The sequence below is a fragment of the Fonsecaea monophora genome, assembly GCF_001642475.1.
Source record: "Fonsecaea monophora strain CBS 269.37 chromosome Unknown Scaff165, whole genome shotgun sequence".
Taxonomy (NCBI): Eukaryota; Fungi; Ascomycota; class Eurotiomycetes; order Chaetothyriales; family Herpotrichiellaceae; genus Fonsecaea; species Fonsecaea monophora.
Window position 1 is genome coordinate 11107 of NW_019174096.1, and position 16842 is coordinate 27948.

The following is a 16842-nucleotide window of genomic DNA, read 5'->3' on the forward strand; positions in this document are numbered from 1 at the left end:
ATTAGGTAGGACTTGTACCCTTGCCGGAACAAGGACTAGATGAACTTCCCGGGTTGTCATCATCTTCTCCAACTGTTAAAAGGGTTACTCAACGTGCCAGTAAAACATGCCCAAGTCGCGTGACAGCCAAATTCGCATCGTGCCGGGCTGCATGGACTCGGAATGCGCTAGGAAGCCTAGTGGGGCCCTGGAGGCCCGGGACCTAGGCACAAGTAGGTAGGTAGTGTGGCCTTAGTGGCACCCCCTGCAACATGCGGCCTTTTCACCTTTGGAGAGCCAGGAGTGCTTCTCTGGCAGCCGAACATGACCCAGAGCCTGGTAAGCCTGGGTGCTCCCGGCCTTCCTAGCACTCCTAACCACCCCTAATGCCAAACAAGGCGCCGCGGCTTAAGCTACCAACCAACCATCAACACCCGGCGTAACCCGAGCAGCTCGAGCAAATGCCCGGGGCAGCTTCCTGTCCTCCGAGCCCTTGACTGTCCTCGCCATCCAATTGGAACACCGGCATCGCGGCGATTAATTGTGGTGTCGATACTCATTTCAAAAAATTTATTGTCCATCTTCTCCCCAAACAGACCTTCTGCACCCGTCACAGTTTCTTTGCTGTACATTAATTTTTCACCTGGCATCACCTTTCTTGTAAAATATATTCCTTCATTCTTTCTTCGTCAGATCTTCCATATCTGACTTTACACTCCTTAGCACTGCTCTTGACTGTACAGTACCCGTGGTGTTGCATTCGCCCCCCAAGGTGATTCCTAATGGACGATTCCAATGGTGACGTGAGGACAACACAAGGTATGCTGTGGCTTGGTTGATCATCGATATTTGGGTCAATTAACTAACAGATGTAACAGAGGTCCCGACCAAAGCTGAAACAGCTTCTGCCCTCACAAACGGAGTCAACGGGGTCAATGGTGACTCGCACGATCACGCACACAGCCATACACACCCCCATGACCATGACCACGACCACTCTCGTCACGATGATGCCAATGCCGGTGCACTGTTCCAAGTCACCGTTAAGCTGCCGCACAAGCCTTACAAGCAGACGATAACGGTGACGAGTCAAGAGCAGGTGCAGGATGTTCGTCAGTCCATCGTCGAGACTCTAGACACCTTCCAATATACCTGTTTCCATCTCGAGCACAATGGCCAGAGGATAAATGATTTTGTCGAGCTCTCGGAGGTGAAGGACCTCAAGCCAGACGATGAAATTGTGCTGGTCGAAGATCCTTATACCGAGAAAGAGGCGAGGTTGCACGTAGTCCGCATACGGGAGCTCATTGGCGCCACTGGTGACCGTTCCGACCAGCTTCATGGTATCTGCGCCGGATTGTCTCTCCACGATGAAAAGTTTGGCTCAGCCAATGCTCCTGCTCAGAAAACCGAAGATAATCCCTTGGCGGGTTATGAGCTGGATGGACGGGCGTCCCTTGATGCGATCTTACCCCCTCACCAGGACACCTTGCCGAAGACCATCAAGTCTCTCTCGGTCTCACCATGGAACCCTCCGCCATATCACCTCCGCCAGCGGGGACACTTGCTCTACTTACTGCTGACCACCAACGAAGGCGAGCAGCACCAGATTACTTGTACTGTCTCTGGCTTCTATGTGAATAAGTCCTCCAGCAACAAATTTGATCCTTTCCCGAGGCCTGCCCCTAAGAATCACAGTGCACACTCTTTGCTGACCCTGATATCCGCCCTGTCGCCGTCTTTCACGGAGACCTTTACTGAACTCCACAAGATAACCGGCAGCAAGGACCTTCTCACGACGTTCCCCTTCCAGAACGCAATACCCGCGAATCCCTGGATTGTTCCGTCTTCTTATGGTCAGGGAGCTCAACACCAAGCAGATCCCACCAGAGCCCAGGAGGCCTATCTGATTGGAGGAGCGGACGGAGCGGAGAACCTTCGGGATTGGAATGAAGAGTTTCAGACCACCCGTGAACTACCCAGAGAGACGTTACAAGACCGAGTCTTCCGCGAGCGATTGACCTCGAAACTGTTTGCCGACTACAATGAAGCCGCAGCAAGAGGCGCCGTGCTGGTCGCCCGAGGCGAAGTTGCTCCGCTGAATCCAACTGAAGGCAGGGATGCCCAGATTTTCATCTACAACAACATATTCTACTCTTTTGGGGCCGACGGAGTGCAGACATTCGCAAGTGAGGGTGGAGATGAGGCTGCCAGAGTGGCAGTTGGGAAAGACGTTGCGGGTGTCAAAGCGGTGAATCAGCTGGATATCGACGGCCTATTCACCCCAGGGACGGTCATCGTGGATTACCTTGGCAAGCGCATTGTTGGCCAGAGCATTGTTCCCGGGATTTTCAAGCAACGGGAACCCGGAGAACATCAAATTGACTACGGGGGTGTTGAGGGCCGAGACATTGTGACTGAAAATGAGGCATTTGTCCCGGTCTTCCAGAAGCTCTCCAAGGCATTACATGTCAAGAAGCATCCTGTCTGGGACAAGGAAGGCGGTCGACACGACCTGGAAGGGAGTGTTGAAACCAAAGGATTGTTGGGTACGGACGGCCGAAAATATGTGCTTGATCTCTACCGCATCACTCCTCTGGATGTGGCTTGGGCGGAGGAGATTGAAGCTGACACAGGGGACGAAAAGTATCCTCATCGGATGTCTGTCCTGCGACTAGAGCTTGTGGAAACCTATTGGCACATGAAAATGCAGGAGTTTGTGAGGGCTGAAGTGGAAAAAAGGCGCTCAAAGCAGAGCAATGGACATTCTGAGGAGTCCAAAAAGGATGAAGAAGGCCAAAACGATAATGGCAACCCTGCAGGAGAAAGCAGTGATGTTAAGCCCGTTGAAGCTCAAGATGAAGCTGGCAAAGCTGCTCCGGCGCTGGAGCAGGAACGTGTTGACATTTCGAACTTTACCCTGGCTCTGAACCCCGACGCCTGTACCGGTCAGGTACCCCAGACCGAGGAAGAAAAGCAGGAGTACGCCGCTGACGAAAAGGAGGTTCGGGCGGTGTGTGACTTTCTACGGTCCAAAGTCATTCCAGACCTCATCAACGACCTCCACGACGGCGACGTCGGCTTTCCGATGGATGGGTACTCTCTCTGTCAGCTTATCCACAAACGGGGAATCAACATCAGGTATTTGGGACGACTTGCAAAAGCTGCTGAGGAAAAGGGACAGCGCCTACAGGCATTTTCGACGGTGGTGTTGCAGGAAATGGTGGCTCGAGCATTTAAACACATTGCGAACCGCTATTTGCGCCATCTTCCCGTCATCTTCGCCGGCACCTGCATCGCGCATCTGTTGAACTGCCTCCTCGGTACGGAGGTCAATTCAAATCCGCGCGCCGAAATTGACGAAGACCTGCGAGGCCTATATCCGGAGGGTGACTTTTCATTTGAGGAGATTAATCCCACGAAGCTGAAGGCGGCCATCGAAAATCAGGTCAGAATTCGGTATAGGTATGCATTGAAGGAGGATTGGTCAACATCAATCCGACCGTTGCCGATGCTTCGAGAAATCTCGTTAAGACTTGGCCTCCAGCTCGCTGCACGGGAATACTCCTTCAACAAAGAGGTGCAAATGCTCGTGGACCCATCGCCTGCTAGAAGTGGCAGTGACTCGCACTCCAACAATGGTGGCCAGGCAGATGAGGTCAGCAAAAAGAAGAAAAAGAAGGGTGGTGAACAAGCCCAATCGAATGGTGGTGTTGCCAAACCTTCCACAACATTCACTGCCGAAGATATCCTCAACATAGCCCCCATTGTCAAAGACGCCGCTCCAAGGAGTGCTTTGGCCGAAGAAGCTTTGGAAGCTGGCAAGCTTTCGCTAGCACAGGGCCAGAAGCAACTTGGGCAAGAGCTTGTCCTCGAGTCTCTCTCGCTGCATGAGCAAATTTATGGCATTCTTCACCCTGAGGTTGCCAAGATGTACAACTCACTGTCGACAATCTACTATCAAACAGACGAGAAGGACGCAGCCGTAGAGCTCGCGCGCAAAGCAGTGATCGTCACTGAACGGACATTGGGCGTAGACTCTCACGACACCATCCTGGCATATCTCAATCTCTCCCTTTTCGAGCATCACACCGGCAACACGAGACAAGCCTTGAAATATGTCCGGCATGCGCTGGATATTTGGAGGATTATCTTCGGACCGAATCATCCAGACTCCATAACGACAATGAATAACGCGGCTGTCATGCTCCAATCGATCAAAGAGTATTCCGAGTCCCGCAAGTGGTTTGAAGCTTGCTTCGTCGTCTGCGAGGGTTTGTTTGGACGCCAATCCATCAACGCGGCAACCATACTGTTCCAGTTGGCACAGGCCTTGGCTCTGGATGGAGACCCGCATGGCGCTGTTAACAAGATGCGAGATGCATATAGCATCTTTTTGGCAGAACTCGGTGCAAACGACCGCAACACCAAAGAGGCCGAGAGCTGGCTAGAACAATTGACGCAGAATGCAGTGTCCATTGCCAAACAGGCTAAGTTGCTGCAGAACCGCCGTCTGGCAGGCATCCGACACCTGCCGAGGATGGGCATGGGCACAAGGCTCCAGCCGCAGAATGCGAGCACGGCCGCGCTGAATACGAGCTCTAGGGCGAGTACAGCACAGCCGAGTGTACGCACTGGAACGGGCGATCCTGCTTTTGACACCAGAAGCATCGACGAGCTTCTGAGATATATTGAGGGCGGTGAGGTCAAGCCCAAACAAAAGAAGAAGTCGCTCAATCCAAAGGCACGAGCATCCAGAAAAGCCATCGTGGTCTAAACATGGAGTTTTGTCTTACGGAGGCTGTGCAGGGATTTTTTGGCTTGAGGATCTCCTCCTATTTGGACACGAGGAGATTCAAAGCATATCTTACATCACGGCAGTTTCATATTACCGTTTGTCTACGACTGCATTTTGCAATCCATTTACGCGGCGAAAATTCCCTGCGACCCATCTGTACAATACGAAGATACGGGATGTATGCATTTCGTCTTGGACCCTGTTCAGCCGTGTGGCGGCTGAATAGAGGGAAAATGTGTTTAATGTAACAGCAGATAGGACTGGGTATCCCAACCCGGGCACGGAGCATGGCTGGGCTGAGGAGGTACCTGCAAGTACGATGAACGGAGCATAGAGCAGATGACAGTTAGATCTCCAATCAAGGTTTCTCAACTCCATCCACCAGGATTTGTGATATTTTGGATGCTTCCACCACTAACTGCGGACAAAGATACGACGCATGTGACCAGCCAGCTGAAGTCACCTGCGGATTTGCCGAAAGAGGAAAGACGAACTACGATGCCAAGGCCAAAAGTGTCTGGCTGCGCTGCCAATTCGTCAGCGGCACCAGCGACTCCCGCTCCTGTTTGTCAGCAGGACCCCGCCAACCCGCTCCACCCTCTCGTCTTGATTGTCAACCCAACCGACGACCAGCAAATATACCGTCACTATCGCGTATTCCAGAGACAACGTCTTTGACACAGTGACTCTGTGACTCGACATATACCTCGGACGAGTTTTGGCCTCGACTTCTATCAGTGATTGTCTCTGACGTCGGAAGGCGAACCACCTGCAACTTCGGCGCGCATTCCAGAAACTGAAAATCCCTCTTATCGATTAGTGAACCCAGAACAAAGGAGTCATTCGGTCGAATTGGAAATCAGACCTTCACCTGGCTCCCGTCAGCCTTGTTTGAGCCTCGGTGCTGTCTCTCATTATCTCTCGATCACCTGGGCGGTACCTCTTTGTCACTCTCACCAACCTCAGGCTCGCTCCAAACTATTTGGATACCAACGACAATGTCACCGCGGCAGCTGGCCACAAGCACCACCTACACCCTCGCCCACACCGCCCAGTGCAAGCTGAAACTCGCTGCAAACCGTCCTGACCGGAACTTGCGATTTGTCCTTGGCCATGCCTTCACACTGGACAATCTTATGGTGCGGATAGTCGAGATAGAGAATCAGAATGCCAAATCCATTTTTCAGGAAGGGAAGCCGCCGAGCGACCATGGAGGGGAACACTATGACTGCACAGCATCACAGCCAATAGCCCCGGAACCTGACCCTCATTACGACTGCACAGCGGCGAAGCCAGCATCGCCAGAGCCCGAGGCGAGGGGTCGCAGGATTAGTTTTCACGACAACAACGCCCGACCGTCCAGCACAGCAGGTGTGGCATCTAGCAACCGGGCCAGTGGCACTCCTTCACCGGCGCGCAAGCGATCTCCGCCACCTACCTTCGCGCAGCACAAGTATCTCGATAAAGAGCAGGACGACGATGATACGTCCTCGGACGACTACGACGACCCCGAATCGTACCACTATGACTGTACCGCGGCTGTCCCGGAGACAGAGCCAGAAAAGCCGGCGCCGAAACATAGACCGGTGCACGACGCATATTCAGATGAGGAAGACGCAGCACTCGAGCTCGCCGACGATGAACTCGACGACGAAATGAACGACTTGTCCCTGACGCGCTTCGCTTCCGCCACGGCACACCCGCCACGGATGGTCCGCTCCGACTCCTCGTCCGACGAAGAGGATGAGGCCAAGGTGGAGCCAGTGACGCCGCCTCAGTTGCCGGCCGACGTCGATGTCAGAGAGATCATGGGCGGCGAGCAGGACCGCGAATTGACAGATCTGTACGAGAGTGTGAGAGGTTGCGCCTGTCACGGAAAGAGGGAGGATCCCGAACTCGGGGCCCGCCCGCAAGGCATATGGGACGTGCCTGTGGAGAAAACGGGAGGAAAGCACTTGGCCGTGGTGGCAGTGGCCGCTGCATAGCAGCTTCCCGCACCATGAGCCATGTGTGTGAAGAGGGAGGAATCGATGGCAAAACGGCCGGGATGTGTCGAACATGGTTCTTTCTTTTTAAGAAAAAAAAATAGGCGAGAAAGAAGGAAACGGATGGACGAGGTAATCGAATGTGCAATGTGCAATGCAGTGCCCCCAGTACCACCAGTATCGATGATTATGATCACGGAGAGTGAGTACATACGTACAATCACACTAGGTAGCAGTAGTTATTTTGTCAGAGTCAGAGTCAGGCTCAGGATGATGCGCTTTTCGATCTACCGCCAACGAGCCAGCGAGCCAGCAAGGCAGTCTGCCAGTCAATCACCTTTCCATGCAGATACTTATATTAGCAATTAATAGCAAAGTCGAAAATGCACTTTGGTTTTATACAAGTAGGACGCTATTCCCCCTCCCTTCTATTATTTGTCTGTCGTTCGTGTTCGTGATCTTGATCGGCACCATGGTATAGATAGACTCGGTGTCCGGGGTATATTCATTCATTCACTCGGTTTTTTTTTCTGGATGAGGTACAAGGAGACGGAACTATCGAGTACGTATTTTGTCAGTATTTCTGAGCTCTCCATTGCCATGTGGGTAAATTGCCTGGCTGAATTTATTTAATGTATCACAGGGACGTCGATGAGGCTTTTTCTGCAGTACATACATACATACGAGGTACATAGCCCTCTTTCCCAATCTCGGCCCTGGGTTATTTTCCATTTTCATCCCAGAGTCCGTTTTGTCGGTTGTGGTTGTGCGAGCAAGAACATTCTGATAACCTCCTTCTTGCAGAACCGAGTTGAGATTCTCTTTCCCTGTCCCGCTCGTGGTTTGCTTTTCATGTGTCCCTTCTCATCGTCTCTGTTTTGGTGGCCTTTCCCATGCCTAGCACTGGGTTCCCTGTAGTTACCCTCTCTGTGCGCCCACTGACTTTGTCTCGTCCCATCCGTATCCACACATCCCCAAGACCATTCGTCGCTTCCATTCGTCACTTCAAGCCTCCCAGCGCTACGCGGATCCAATTCCGTTGACCAATGATCCAAGAGCACAGTACGTTGGGTAGGAGGCTCAAGCAGAGGCTGGACCTCGAACCCAATTCCAACCAGACAACATCTTGCGATATTGTCAATACCCTTGTCATCCTTGCTCGTCCCCGAGCCTTGTCTTGTCCACCATGCGTCTGGACCCCTTCGGCTTTGAATTGGGCATACATTGTCCAGCATCGCGATTGTATAGCCGCGATTGGAACAATAGACATCATCAGGGACACCGAGAAGCGAGGCAGCAGCCCGTCAGCCGAAATGCAAACTAGGCGATGTGCCTGGAGAAGCAGTCCAGTGACGTATCGTGGAATTCTGCGGTGTTCCGCTGATGCTGTGGCCATGTGTTAATTTCCTAGCCAGATAGCCACTTATCGCGCGAGAAGCAGGAGGATAGCAGTAGCAAAAACAAAACTTTGCTATCATATGTTGCGGCCGGAAATCAATTGAATTCACCATCGAATGGACGACCCTGACACTGTCGTGGTGTCGTATTGCGGGGAAAAGCCCCGGTATCGCGTTCCGCCTTCGACTGGTCTAGCTAGACTTGTTTTTCCTCCTCCTCGTGCTCTGAGCAGGGGTTTTGTTCATCTGCGTGGGCGTGACGGGAGGAGCGTCTTCAAGGGCCAACCTGACCGACTTCTTGACCTTGCTCTTCACTCGCTTGGGCCCTCCCATGCCGACACCCAAGAGAAAGCAAATTCTCGTTGCTGCCCCGCAATAGACAAACAGGTAATTCCCATAGGCCATGGCATTCCAGTTCGCGACATCGTAGTATGACTTGACTCCAAGCGGGAAACAGCTGTACAAGTGACCAAAGTCCGCGATAAGAAGGCCTATCAATAATGTACGCCAGACTTTCAGGTCGGTTGTTGCGCGCAAGACAAAGGCTTCATTGATGGCAAATGCGACATACAGATTGCCGAGTTGTCGAAGTACGACATGGGTGGCCGTGGGCAGACCAAGAACCCCAGGAGCGGAGGCAACGTCAGTCATCTCGAGATAGGCCCATGGTAGTAGCCAGGCATAGTATGCTCCGGCCAGTGTTGCAACAGGTTCGATCCATAGGAAAAAAATGATATATGGCAAAGGAATGGTCCCCATTGTTGCTGTTGCGGTTGTGTCGCGTGTGACGTTTCGTCTCAAGTGCCAGCGAAACTGCTGAAGAGCTCCCTGGTCAAAGAACGGTGGCGTGAGAAATGACTCAAGGTAGAGATATCTCTTCCGAATATAGTCAGGCGTTCTTGTGAGATGAAGATGGCCAGTGATTGTCCTTCTCTTCTTTGATATCCTAAGTCGTCCAGGATACGAGTCGAGATGTCATTGACGATCGAAATGCAAGCATGATTAGTGGCACGAGAAGCTCTCCACAGATGAAAAAGCTGGATCGCCAACTCGCCGTGCAGCAGCATGGCACCTCGGCAACGGCACCAGGCGGAGTCTGCTGGCGAGACGAACCACGGGGACGAGTGAGGAGAGGAGACGAGGGGAGGCTGGTGGATAGCGGAAAAGATTGCAAGTAAGCGCTCAAGACCCATGTGTGTGATGGAACTCCAAGAAATTTCATCGGTTCCAGGGTTGAAACACCGGTGTGAGATCAGCGGTTGCTGAAGTTGGGGCTGAAGGCTGACCTGCACCAGCTGCTCCAGGCGGTCCAGGGGGCAATCCAGTCACCTACGAGGAGAGCTTGCTGAGCCTGCTGCAGTGCACAGGTGCCGCTAAGCTATCTAGGTACGTTTCCGGGGGCAACGTGATGGCCCAATGGTGGCCGGATTATGCCCTGCATGGAACGGTTCGGCAGGGGTACGGGGCTCACTCACCCTGCTTCGCACTCGCCGGGTCTGTCTGTTTGCGCATCCTATTGACCGAATCCATCACCCGGAGTTTGCTCCACAGTGCTTTGAAAACCCCCAAGCCCTTGAAAAATTATCCACTCGTCCAACCAAAAACACTGTGAAGCCATCACTCTCTCCCCCAGACCATTGTCTAGATGGATCAACAAAAATTAAAATCTGTTACCTGTGCTTTGTGTCTTTCGGCGAGCCATTCCACTCACTGACCATATCCACGCTCTTTCTTCCTTGTACTTCATACCCAACACTCACTGTTATTTCTGGTCTCATTCCATATGACTGCTTCATGTGTCTGCCGTCAGCAGAGAGCTTTACCGTTCAGTCTGTCCTCGTTCGCTCCTTTCGCCACCGTCCTCAACACCAGAATATATGAGATCGCTCGCTCACTTCCGACCAACCTGTAATACTATAAACGAGGAATATTCCTTCATCTCTGGCAGCATATACCACCCTCACTCTTGGGCAGGCGCCTCCGCAAAGTTTGTTGCTTCCCACCTTCCAGTTTGACCGCCGCCATGCCCTACCATGGGCCTTCCGCCTCGATAGCTCCTCAGCGCAGGACGTCTCTCTTCATTCCAAGTCGACCAAAAACGGCTTATGAGGGCTCAACAGGGGTTGAGGAATCTCTCCGAAGGCCTGCCACTCGGAGGTCTTTCATGATGACCTCGGCGGCGCACGATGTGCTAGATTGGGGTTCTTTCAATCGGAATCAAGAGGAAGCTGGTGAAGGAAACAATGGTCCTGAGTTTATCGATCCGTTTGCAAAGTTCTCTGGAGAACCTCATATTCTCGAGCCCTCACGGCCGCGACGATACTCGACTTTTACTCAGTCCGTTAAGCACAGCATCTCCGAGATCCGTTCTCTCACGAGACGAATGTCGCTTACAGTTCGGGGGAGGAGTTCTAAGCAAAAGGAGGAAGTGACAGAGAACAAGGGACCACAAGTGTTGCCACTGAAGCCAGGCGTGGGCATGATGGATTTGGTCGAGGCCATTCCCACAAGACCAAGGTCTCGTGGACGCTTGTTGCGAAACCCTAGTGCTCGGAGGAGACCCTCTCTGCCATTACTGAACCTCTACACTTCTCCCGAGCTTCAAGCAGACCTGGAAAACCCAATATCTGTGCGATTCCGAGGACCTCCCGTTCTGTCGGATCTAGTGCACGGAGGTGCAGAAGCTCGTGCTTCGGCTGCAGCTCAGAACGAGTTGTTCCATGCCACGAGGACGCCCCCTCTACCACCCTATGAGCCTCCTGAGTCAGAACTCGAAAAGCCTGAGCACGACGCAGAAAGTGGGATTGGGATTGTGTTGGATAGCCGCGCCCGGCGCGGGTCGTCGCCGGCAAATGTCCATGTCATTTGCAGAGATCCTGCCTCTGTTCTTGCGACAGAGTTGGTGGAATCGATCCTCTCTTTCCTTGACGTGGAGTCGCTTGTCCAGGCTTCACTTGTTTCCCACAAATGGCACCACCTTTGTCAGTCACAAGCTGTCTGGAAGGGAGTCTTTCTGCGAGAGTATGGGCCCAAGAACGAGTTGCCAGGCCCTGGCGTGCGTCTTGCCGGAATCGGTAAAAACAAGCCCGGGCAAGATTACAGGAAGCTCCTCGAGGTACGGACTCTGATTGACAAGCGGTGGCGCAACGGAGAAGCCGCCGCAATCTATTTGAACGGCCATAAAGACAGTGTTTATTGCGCGCAATTCGATGAACAGAAGATCATCACCGGGTCGCGCGATAACACAGTTCGTGTGTGGGATGCCCATACCTACCAGTGTATCCGCAAATTGGGGCCTCCAAACAATCCCCGAGAACGACAGTCGGTCCAGAGCCCCCCAGCGGAACCAGAAGGGGTGGTTCCGTTCTTCAAAGCCTACGTTTCATCACCAGCGCCTCCCTCACCGGAGATTCCCATGTACCACCAGGCATCGGTGCTATGCCTGCAGTATGACGACGAGATCCTTGTGACAGGGTCTTCGGATTTCTCCTGCCTAGTGTGGTCGATCAAGGAGGACTATAAACCGATGTTCCGACTGATCGGCCACCACGCTGGGGTTCTTGATGTTTGTATTGACAAGGAGCGGATTGTAACTTGCTCCAAGGACACTACGATCAAAATCTGGGAGCGTTCGACTGGTAAACTGGTCAAAACGCTTCTCGGACATCGTGGGCCTGTCAATGCAGTCCAAGTCCGAGGGAATCTTTTGGCTAGCGCTAGCGGCGACGGCATGTCCAAGTTGTGGCGTCTGGAAGACGGGGTCTGCATTAAGGAGTTCCAGTCTAAAGATCGAGGCCTTGCTTGCGTGGAATTCTCGGAGAATGGTCGAACGATCTTTGCGGGCGGCAATGACCGGGTCATCTACGAGTACGACACAGTCACTGGCCAACGGATCCGCGAGATGAAAGGGCACAAAGATCTGGTGCGGTCGCTCCACCTCGACTCGGCCAACTCGCGCATCATCAGCGGCAGCTACGACCATTCGATCAAGGTGTGGGATGCAGAGAAGGGTGAGTCGGCCGAGGACGGCGGGCTCAAGATCAATTTTGAGGGGTGGTCGTCAAGTTGGATACTGGCGGCCAAGAGCGATTACCGCAAGATTGTCTGCACGAGCCAAGATGCACGGGTGGTTATCATTGACTTTGGGTACGGCATTGACGGAGTTGAATTGGTCGAGTCATGATTCCAAATTGGCGTAGGTTCAAATTTGACACGACATAATCCGCATCGGTTTCATCATATAACGACGTTCATGACTCGGGAGACGGGACATTGCTGCGAGTTTTGAAAAGCAACATTACCGGGTCTATTTTGATATGGGGGGAGGGGTTCAAAAGCAGTTTCTTGTGCCTTTTTGAGCAGCAAGGTGTTGGCGGAGAATATGCAGAAGAGAATGATGGACAGGGGCTCCGAGACATTTCCTAGTTGGATGGATCATCCTTTTTTTTTCATGTTCATTTGTGTTTTGTATTTTGTTATGCGCCGTTTGTGGTGCTCGGGAAGGCTGACAGCGGAGATGCGAAGTTTCAGGGGCACCACGGGGTGGGCCCTAATGCAGGGAGAGATGCGGAAAAGGGAGGTAGGTGTCTCAAGAATGCAAGATTGGAATGGACAGCGAGTAATGCATAGTCTATAAGAAGAAGAAGAAGGATAGAGGGAGACGGTCAAAGATTGAGCTGTCTATAAGTAGTGGTTCTGACTACAAGCAATGACCCAAGTTGTATTTTGTGCTTGTGCCAATGAGGAATGAATGACACATGACTTCGATATACAGTAACTAACGAGGTATGAGATACGGTATTGATTATTACAGCGGCAATGGCGGGTAAGATCAAGATCGTGGCAACAAGAAGGACGTCATTGTGTTTACGCGGATGCAGAGCTGGGGCCAATCGGCAAGGCGCGTTAAGCGAATCTGGTTCCCTTGTTATGCGTTATGCGACATTCTTCGATAAGGGAACAGAAACAGGATAGTGGCTGAGAGGAGGAATATTGTCCTCGGGATGGAAGAGAAAAAGGAGAGAGACAGAGACACCGAAGGATTATCCAAATGGCCCAGCAGGAGAGAATGAAAATGCTCTAAAACAAGACATTGTCACCCTGCATATTCCCACACCCTGGCGCTTTTGATTGTTTACCCATCCGGAAAAAGCGATGACTGACTTGCTTAAGGCTACCCAAGAGCGTGGGAGCCATGTGCCTTTTCTAGCTCTTGGCCCTGGAAGTCCCCTAAAGTCGTAGATAGAGGGAGCTAATGGGTGCCTATGGAAGGCAGGTGACCAAGGAAATATTTCTTAGTTAAAGGAAAATCGCTGTCTAGGCACCTAGTTAAGTAGTGATGATGATTAGGCACTGCTAAAGGGAACCCAAAAATCCTCTCAAGAATGACAAAGTGGCTGGGTGGTAGTGACAGGCTCTTCCCTCTATTATCCCACGACCAAACAATTAAAAAAAGAGGAACCCCACGACTCAAACGCGTTGTGATACGGCACGATATTACGCGATTCACTGGGTCGTGACCAGTCACGCTCTGGCCTTGACTGTGCGCTCTTTTGCCGGAAGCCAGTCAAACCAAGCCGTCTATTTTCTCATCCCTCTTTTCGCCCTACCTACAAACTTCTCGCAAACACTAACAGGGTAACAAAACACCTTAAACACCCTGCACCGATCGGAACCTGCGCTTGTCCTCTATCAAGCCACTGAAGTCCTCCTCCTCCATCCACGCCACACTGCCTTGCGCATTCATTGTCCACTTGTCCCATCCACACCAACAATCTATCATTATCCTCTCAGGCTGGGATTCCATTCCATGCCTCACTCGCCGAGTCGCTTCCGCCAAAATCCCTGCGTCAGAACCAAAACAACGATTGACGTCGCAAAGTCCAACTAGCGCACCTGCGCCCTCTACCCTTATAAACTCCCAGTATCTGTTGCTGCTAGGCGCTTTGCTTCCTGCGAAATTCTGCGCCGTGACCCGGTAGACGTGGACGAATATGCCACCATCGAAGAGGAAAGCACGCCGCAAACCCGCCGACCTTGCAGAGTCGTCGGAGCTCGATCTTCCAGACTCATCGCCGTCACGTACTTCGGCAAAGAAACGCAAGGTAGTTTTGATTTCCCCGCGCCTTTTCCCGCTCAAAGAGCGACGCAGAAGCTAACATGCTTGCAAAAAAAACAGGTGCACAACTCTCGTACTGCGCCCGCCAGAAGGAAGTCCGTTACTCCCGATCCTGAACCTGAACTCACACATGCGCTGGACTCAGGCGACGACACGGAAGAAATCTCACAAAGCGACCTTATCGACTCGGTAGTCTCCTACCTTCAAGTTTCCAAAGAACCCATTGTCGCCAGAACCGAGTATTCCAACGATAAAGTTCAGAGCAATAGTCCGCAGAAGGTGTCGGCATATGCGAAGATTGCCGGTCGAGATTGGACATACTTTGTGCGCGAACAATCCATCAACTTTGGCAGGCCGCCAGATGACCGGCCCAACTTGAACGGCGCTTCGAGTCCCATCGCCGACCTAAAGGACGTCTTACCCGTCCATATCGATCTCGGTCCGAGCAAGATTGTTTCGCGACACCATGCTTCGATCTACTATGACGCAGATTATCCGGTGGATGAAGGTGGCTGGCATGTCCGAGTTAACGGTCGAAACGGAGTTCGGGTCAATAACATCCTCGTCAAAAAGGGCTCGAGGAAACAGATCAAGTCAGGCGACATCCTGGAGATTGCCGGCACGCAAATGATGTTTGTCACTCCGGGTGACAAGGTTGAGATTGACCCTTATTTTATCGAACGTGCCAAAGCGTTGGCCGCCGGCGAGGAAGTCAGTCCTGCTCAACCCCAGCCTGAGACCGCGAAATACGAGTCTTCAGCGGGACCGGGTCAAAATTTCCCATCGTTGGCTCCAGCACCTCCCGATTTCAAACGCGAAGCGACACCGCCCGCCCAGATCGCCGATGGCAAGTCTCAGCGAGGCGTCTTCGACAGTAGAATGCCCATGTCGCCCATGTATGGTCGGGGAATGATGATGGAAAGCACCCAAGAGATCGACTACAGTCGGGACAGTGCAAAGGACCTCAAGCCGCCCTTCAGTTACGCGACGATGATTGCCCAGGCCATTTTCTCGAGCGAAGAGGAGAAGTTGACCTTGAGCAACATCTATTCCTTCATTGCTGACAAGTATGCCTTCTATCGCCACTCCAATAGTGGCTGGCAGGTATGTCTTTTCGCCTTTAGTTGTTCACTTCCTTGGATACTAACATGAGTAGAATTCTATCCGACACAATCTTTCACTGAACAAAGCATTTCAAAAGGTGCCTCGACGGACAGACGAGCCTGGAAAGGGGATGAAATGGCAGATTGCCCCAGAATTTCGTCAAGAGTACTGGAAGAAACAAGCCCGCCGTGGAGGCTCGGCTCCGTCGTCGCCCGCTTCTGGCAAAGAAGTCAATCCCAACTTCCGGGGGCCTAATGGTCAGAACCTTGGTTATGATACTAGTATGGTTAGCCAGTTCTCTGCACGCGATCTGTCCGACCGAGCTGGGCCTGCTTCTGCTAAGCTGAGTCTCCCGTTTCCTCCCTTCAACCCAAGGCAACAACCATACCCCCCGAGCCCCAGCCTGGCGCCACCTGTCTCGCATCCCACAGAGGCTATTACACCTCAAAGGCGAAGAACGGATACACAGAACACCCTTCCGGATATCGACCTCGAAGAATCGCCTTTGCGACATGGCCATGCAGCAGCAACACCACAGCTGGGGAAAAACCTGCCCATGTATACGCTTCCGTCGTCTGTTCCGCCTCCCCATCGTTCACCGACAAATCCCACACTATCATCGTCCTACCTGGATACCCCTTTCCATCCTTCTCAACATAGCATAATTACGCCTGCGCCATTGCGACAGAACCCTCGATTAGCTCCTCCAAGTACTCTGGTTGCTCCTAGCAAGTTCATGCCAGAGTCCTCGCCTGCAGGGCCTCAAGGGCTCTTCTGGAAGGGTATCATGGGTGCAACTCCTGGTCAACCGCTGCCTGACATGTCACCTGTGAAGGATGAAGACCAGCGAGCCAATGGAATTGACAGAAGTGTAATGAGTTCGAGCCCGCCGCCTATGGATGCCAGCATGGGCAGTCCAAGCAAACCCGCCAGAGGTAGTCAGGCTCCTAATAGCTCAAATTCAGCCAAGAAGAGGGATGACAGTCCTGCAAACCCGCAGAACTTGAACGGGACGGCATCTGACGACAACGGTAGATTCGCACGCAGTTTCTCAAGCAACGGGAATATAGCGAGTGGAGTGAATGATCAGCTGGGACCCAGCAGGTTCGGTACACATCTTTCGGCGAACAATGCGGATACGACTTCGAATCACGATGCTGACGACGAGGATGGTGACGGCGGATTCGACTTGGCCAAGGGATTTGCACCCATTGCCAGTGGGAGCTTCCATTCACAAAGAAGTGGTAACCTTGGGGTTGCCAGAGCTGGATCATGAGCTGCTACGCCCAAGATTGATGAGATACAGTTTCTGTTGATGTGTCTTGGGTGGAGGCATTGTCCATTGGGGCAGGAGTCTACTGAATATGTACGACTAAGAAAAACGGGGGATCATGTGCTATGCCTTTATGGGACATGTTTGATGTTCAAAATGGATGCTACGGGCGGACTTTGATGAGGTTG

General features: G+C 52.4%; 5 protein-coding genes across 5 annotated transcripts; 4 read left to right on the forward strand and 1 right to left on the reverse strand.

Moving 5' to 3' along the window:
• Positions 1-761: 761 nt before the first annotated feature.
• AYO21_11525 (hypothetical protein) lies at positions 762-4756 on the forward strand (the record flags this gene model as incomplete). The annotated part of the gene is made up of 2 exons (XM_022661415.1): positions 762-798; positions 858-4756. The coding sequence occupies 2 exons, from the start codon at positions 762-764 to the stop codon at positions 4754-4756; spliced, it is 3936 nt and encodes a 1311-aa protein (XP_022506267.1).
• A 1019-nt stretch (positions 4757-5775) lies between these two features.
• AYO21_11526 (hypothetical protein) lies at positions 5776-6762 on the forward strand (the record flags this gene model as incomplete). Its single annotated transcript, XM_022661416.1, has 1 exon — positions 5776-6762. One exon carries the CDS (start codon positions 5776-5778, stop codon positions 6760-6762), a length of 987 nt encoding a protein of 328 aa, XP_022506268.1.
• A 1589-nt stretch (positions 6763-8351) lies between these two features.
• AYO21_11527 (hypothetical protein) lies at positions 8352-8918 on the reverse strand (the record flags this gene model as incomplete). The annotated part of the gene is made up of 1 exon (XM_022661417.1): positions 8352-8918. The coding sequence occupies one exon, from the start codon at positions 8916-8918 to the stop codon at positions 8352-8354; it is 567 nt and encodes a 188-aa protein (XP_022506269.1).
• A 1264-nt stretch (positions 8919-10182) lies between these two features.
• AYO21_11528 (hypothetical protein) lies at positions 10183-12342 on the forward strand (the record flags this gene model as incomplete). Its single annotated transcript, XM_022661418.1, has 1 exon — positions 10183-12342. One exon carries the CDS (start codon positions 10183-10185, stop codon positions 12340-12342), a length of 2160 nt encoding a protein of 719 aa, XP_022506270.1.
• Positions 12343-14152: 1810 nt separating this feature from the next.
• AYO21_11529 (hypothetical protein) lies at positions 14153-16657 on the forward strand (the record flags this gene model as incomplete). Its single annotated transcript, XM_022661419.1, has 3 exons — positions 14153-14263; positions 14338-15381; positions 15434-16657. The coding sequence occupies 3 exons, from the start codon at positions 14153-14155 to the stop codon at positions 16655-16657; spliced, it is 2379 nt and encodes a 792-aa protein (XP_022506271.1).
• Positions 16658-16842: the final 185 nt, after the last annotated feature.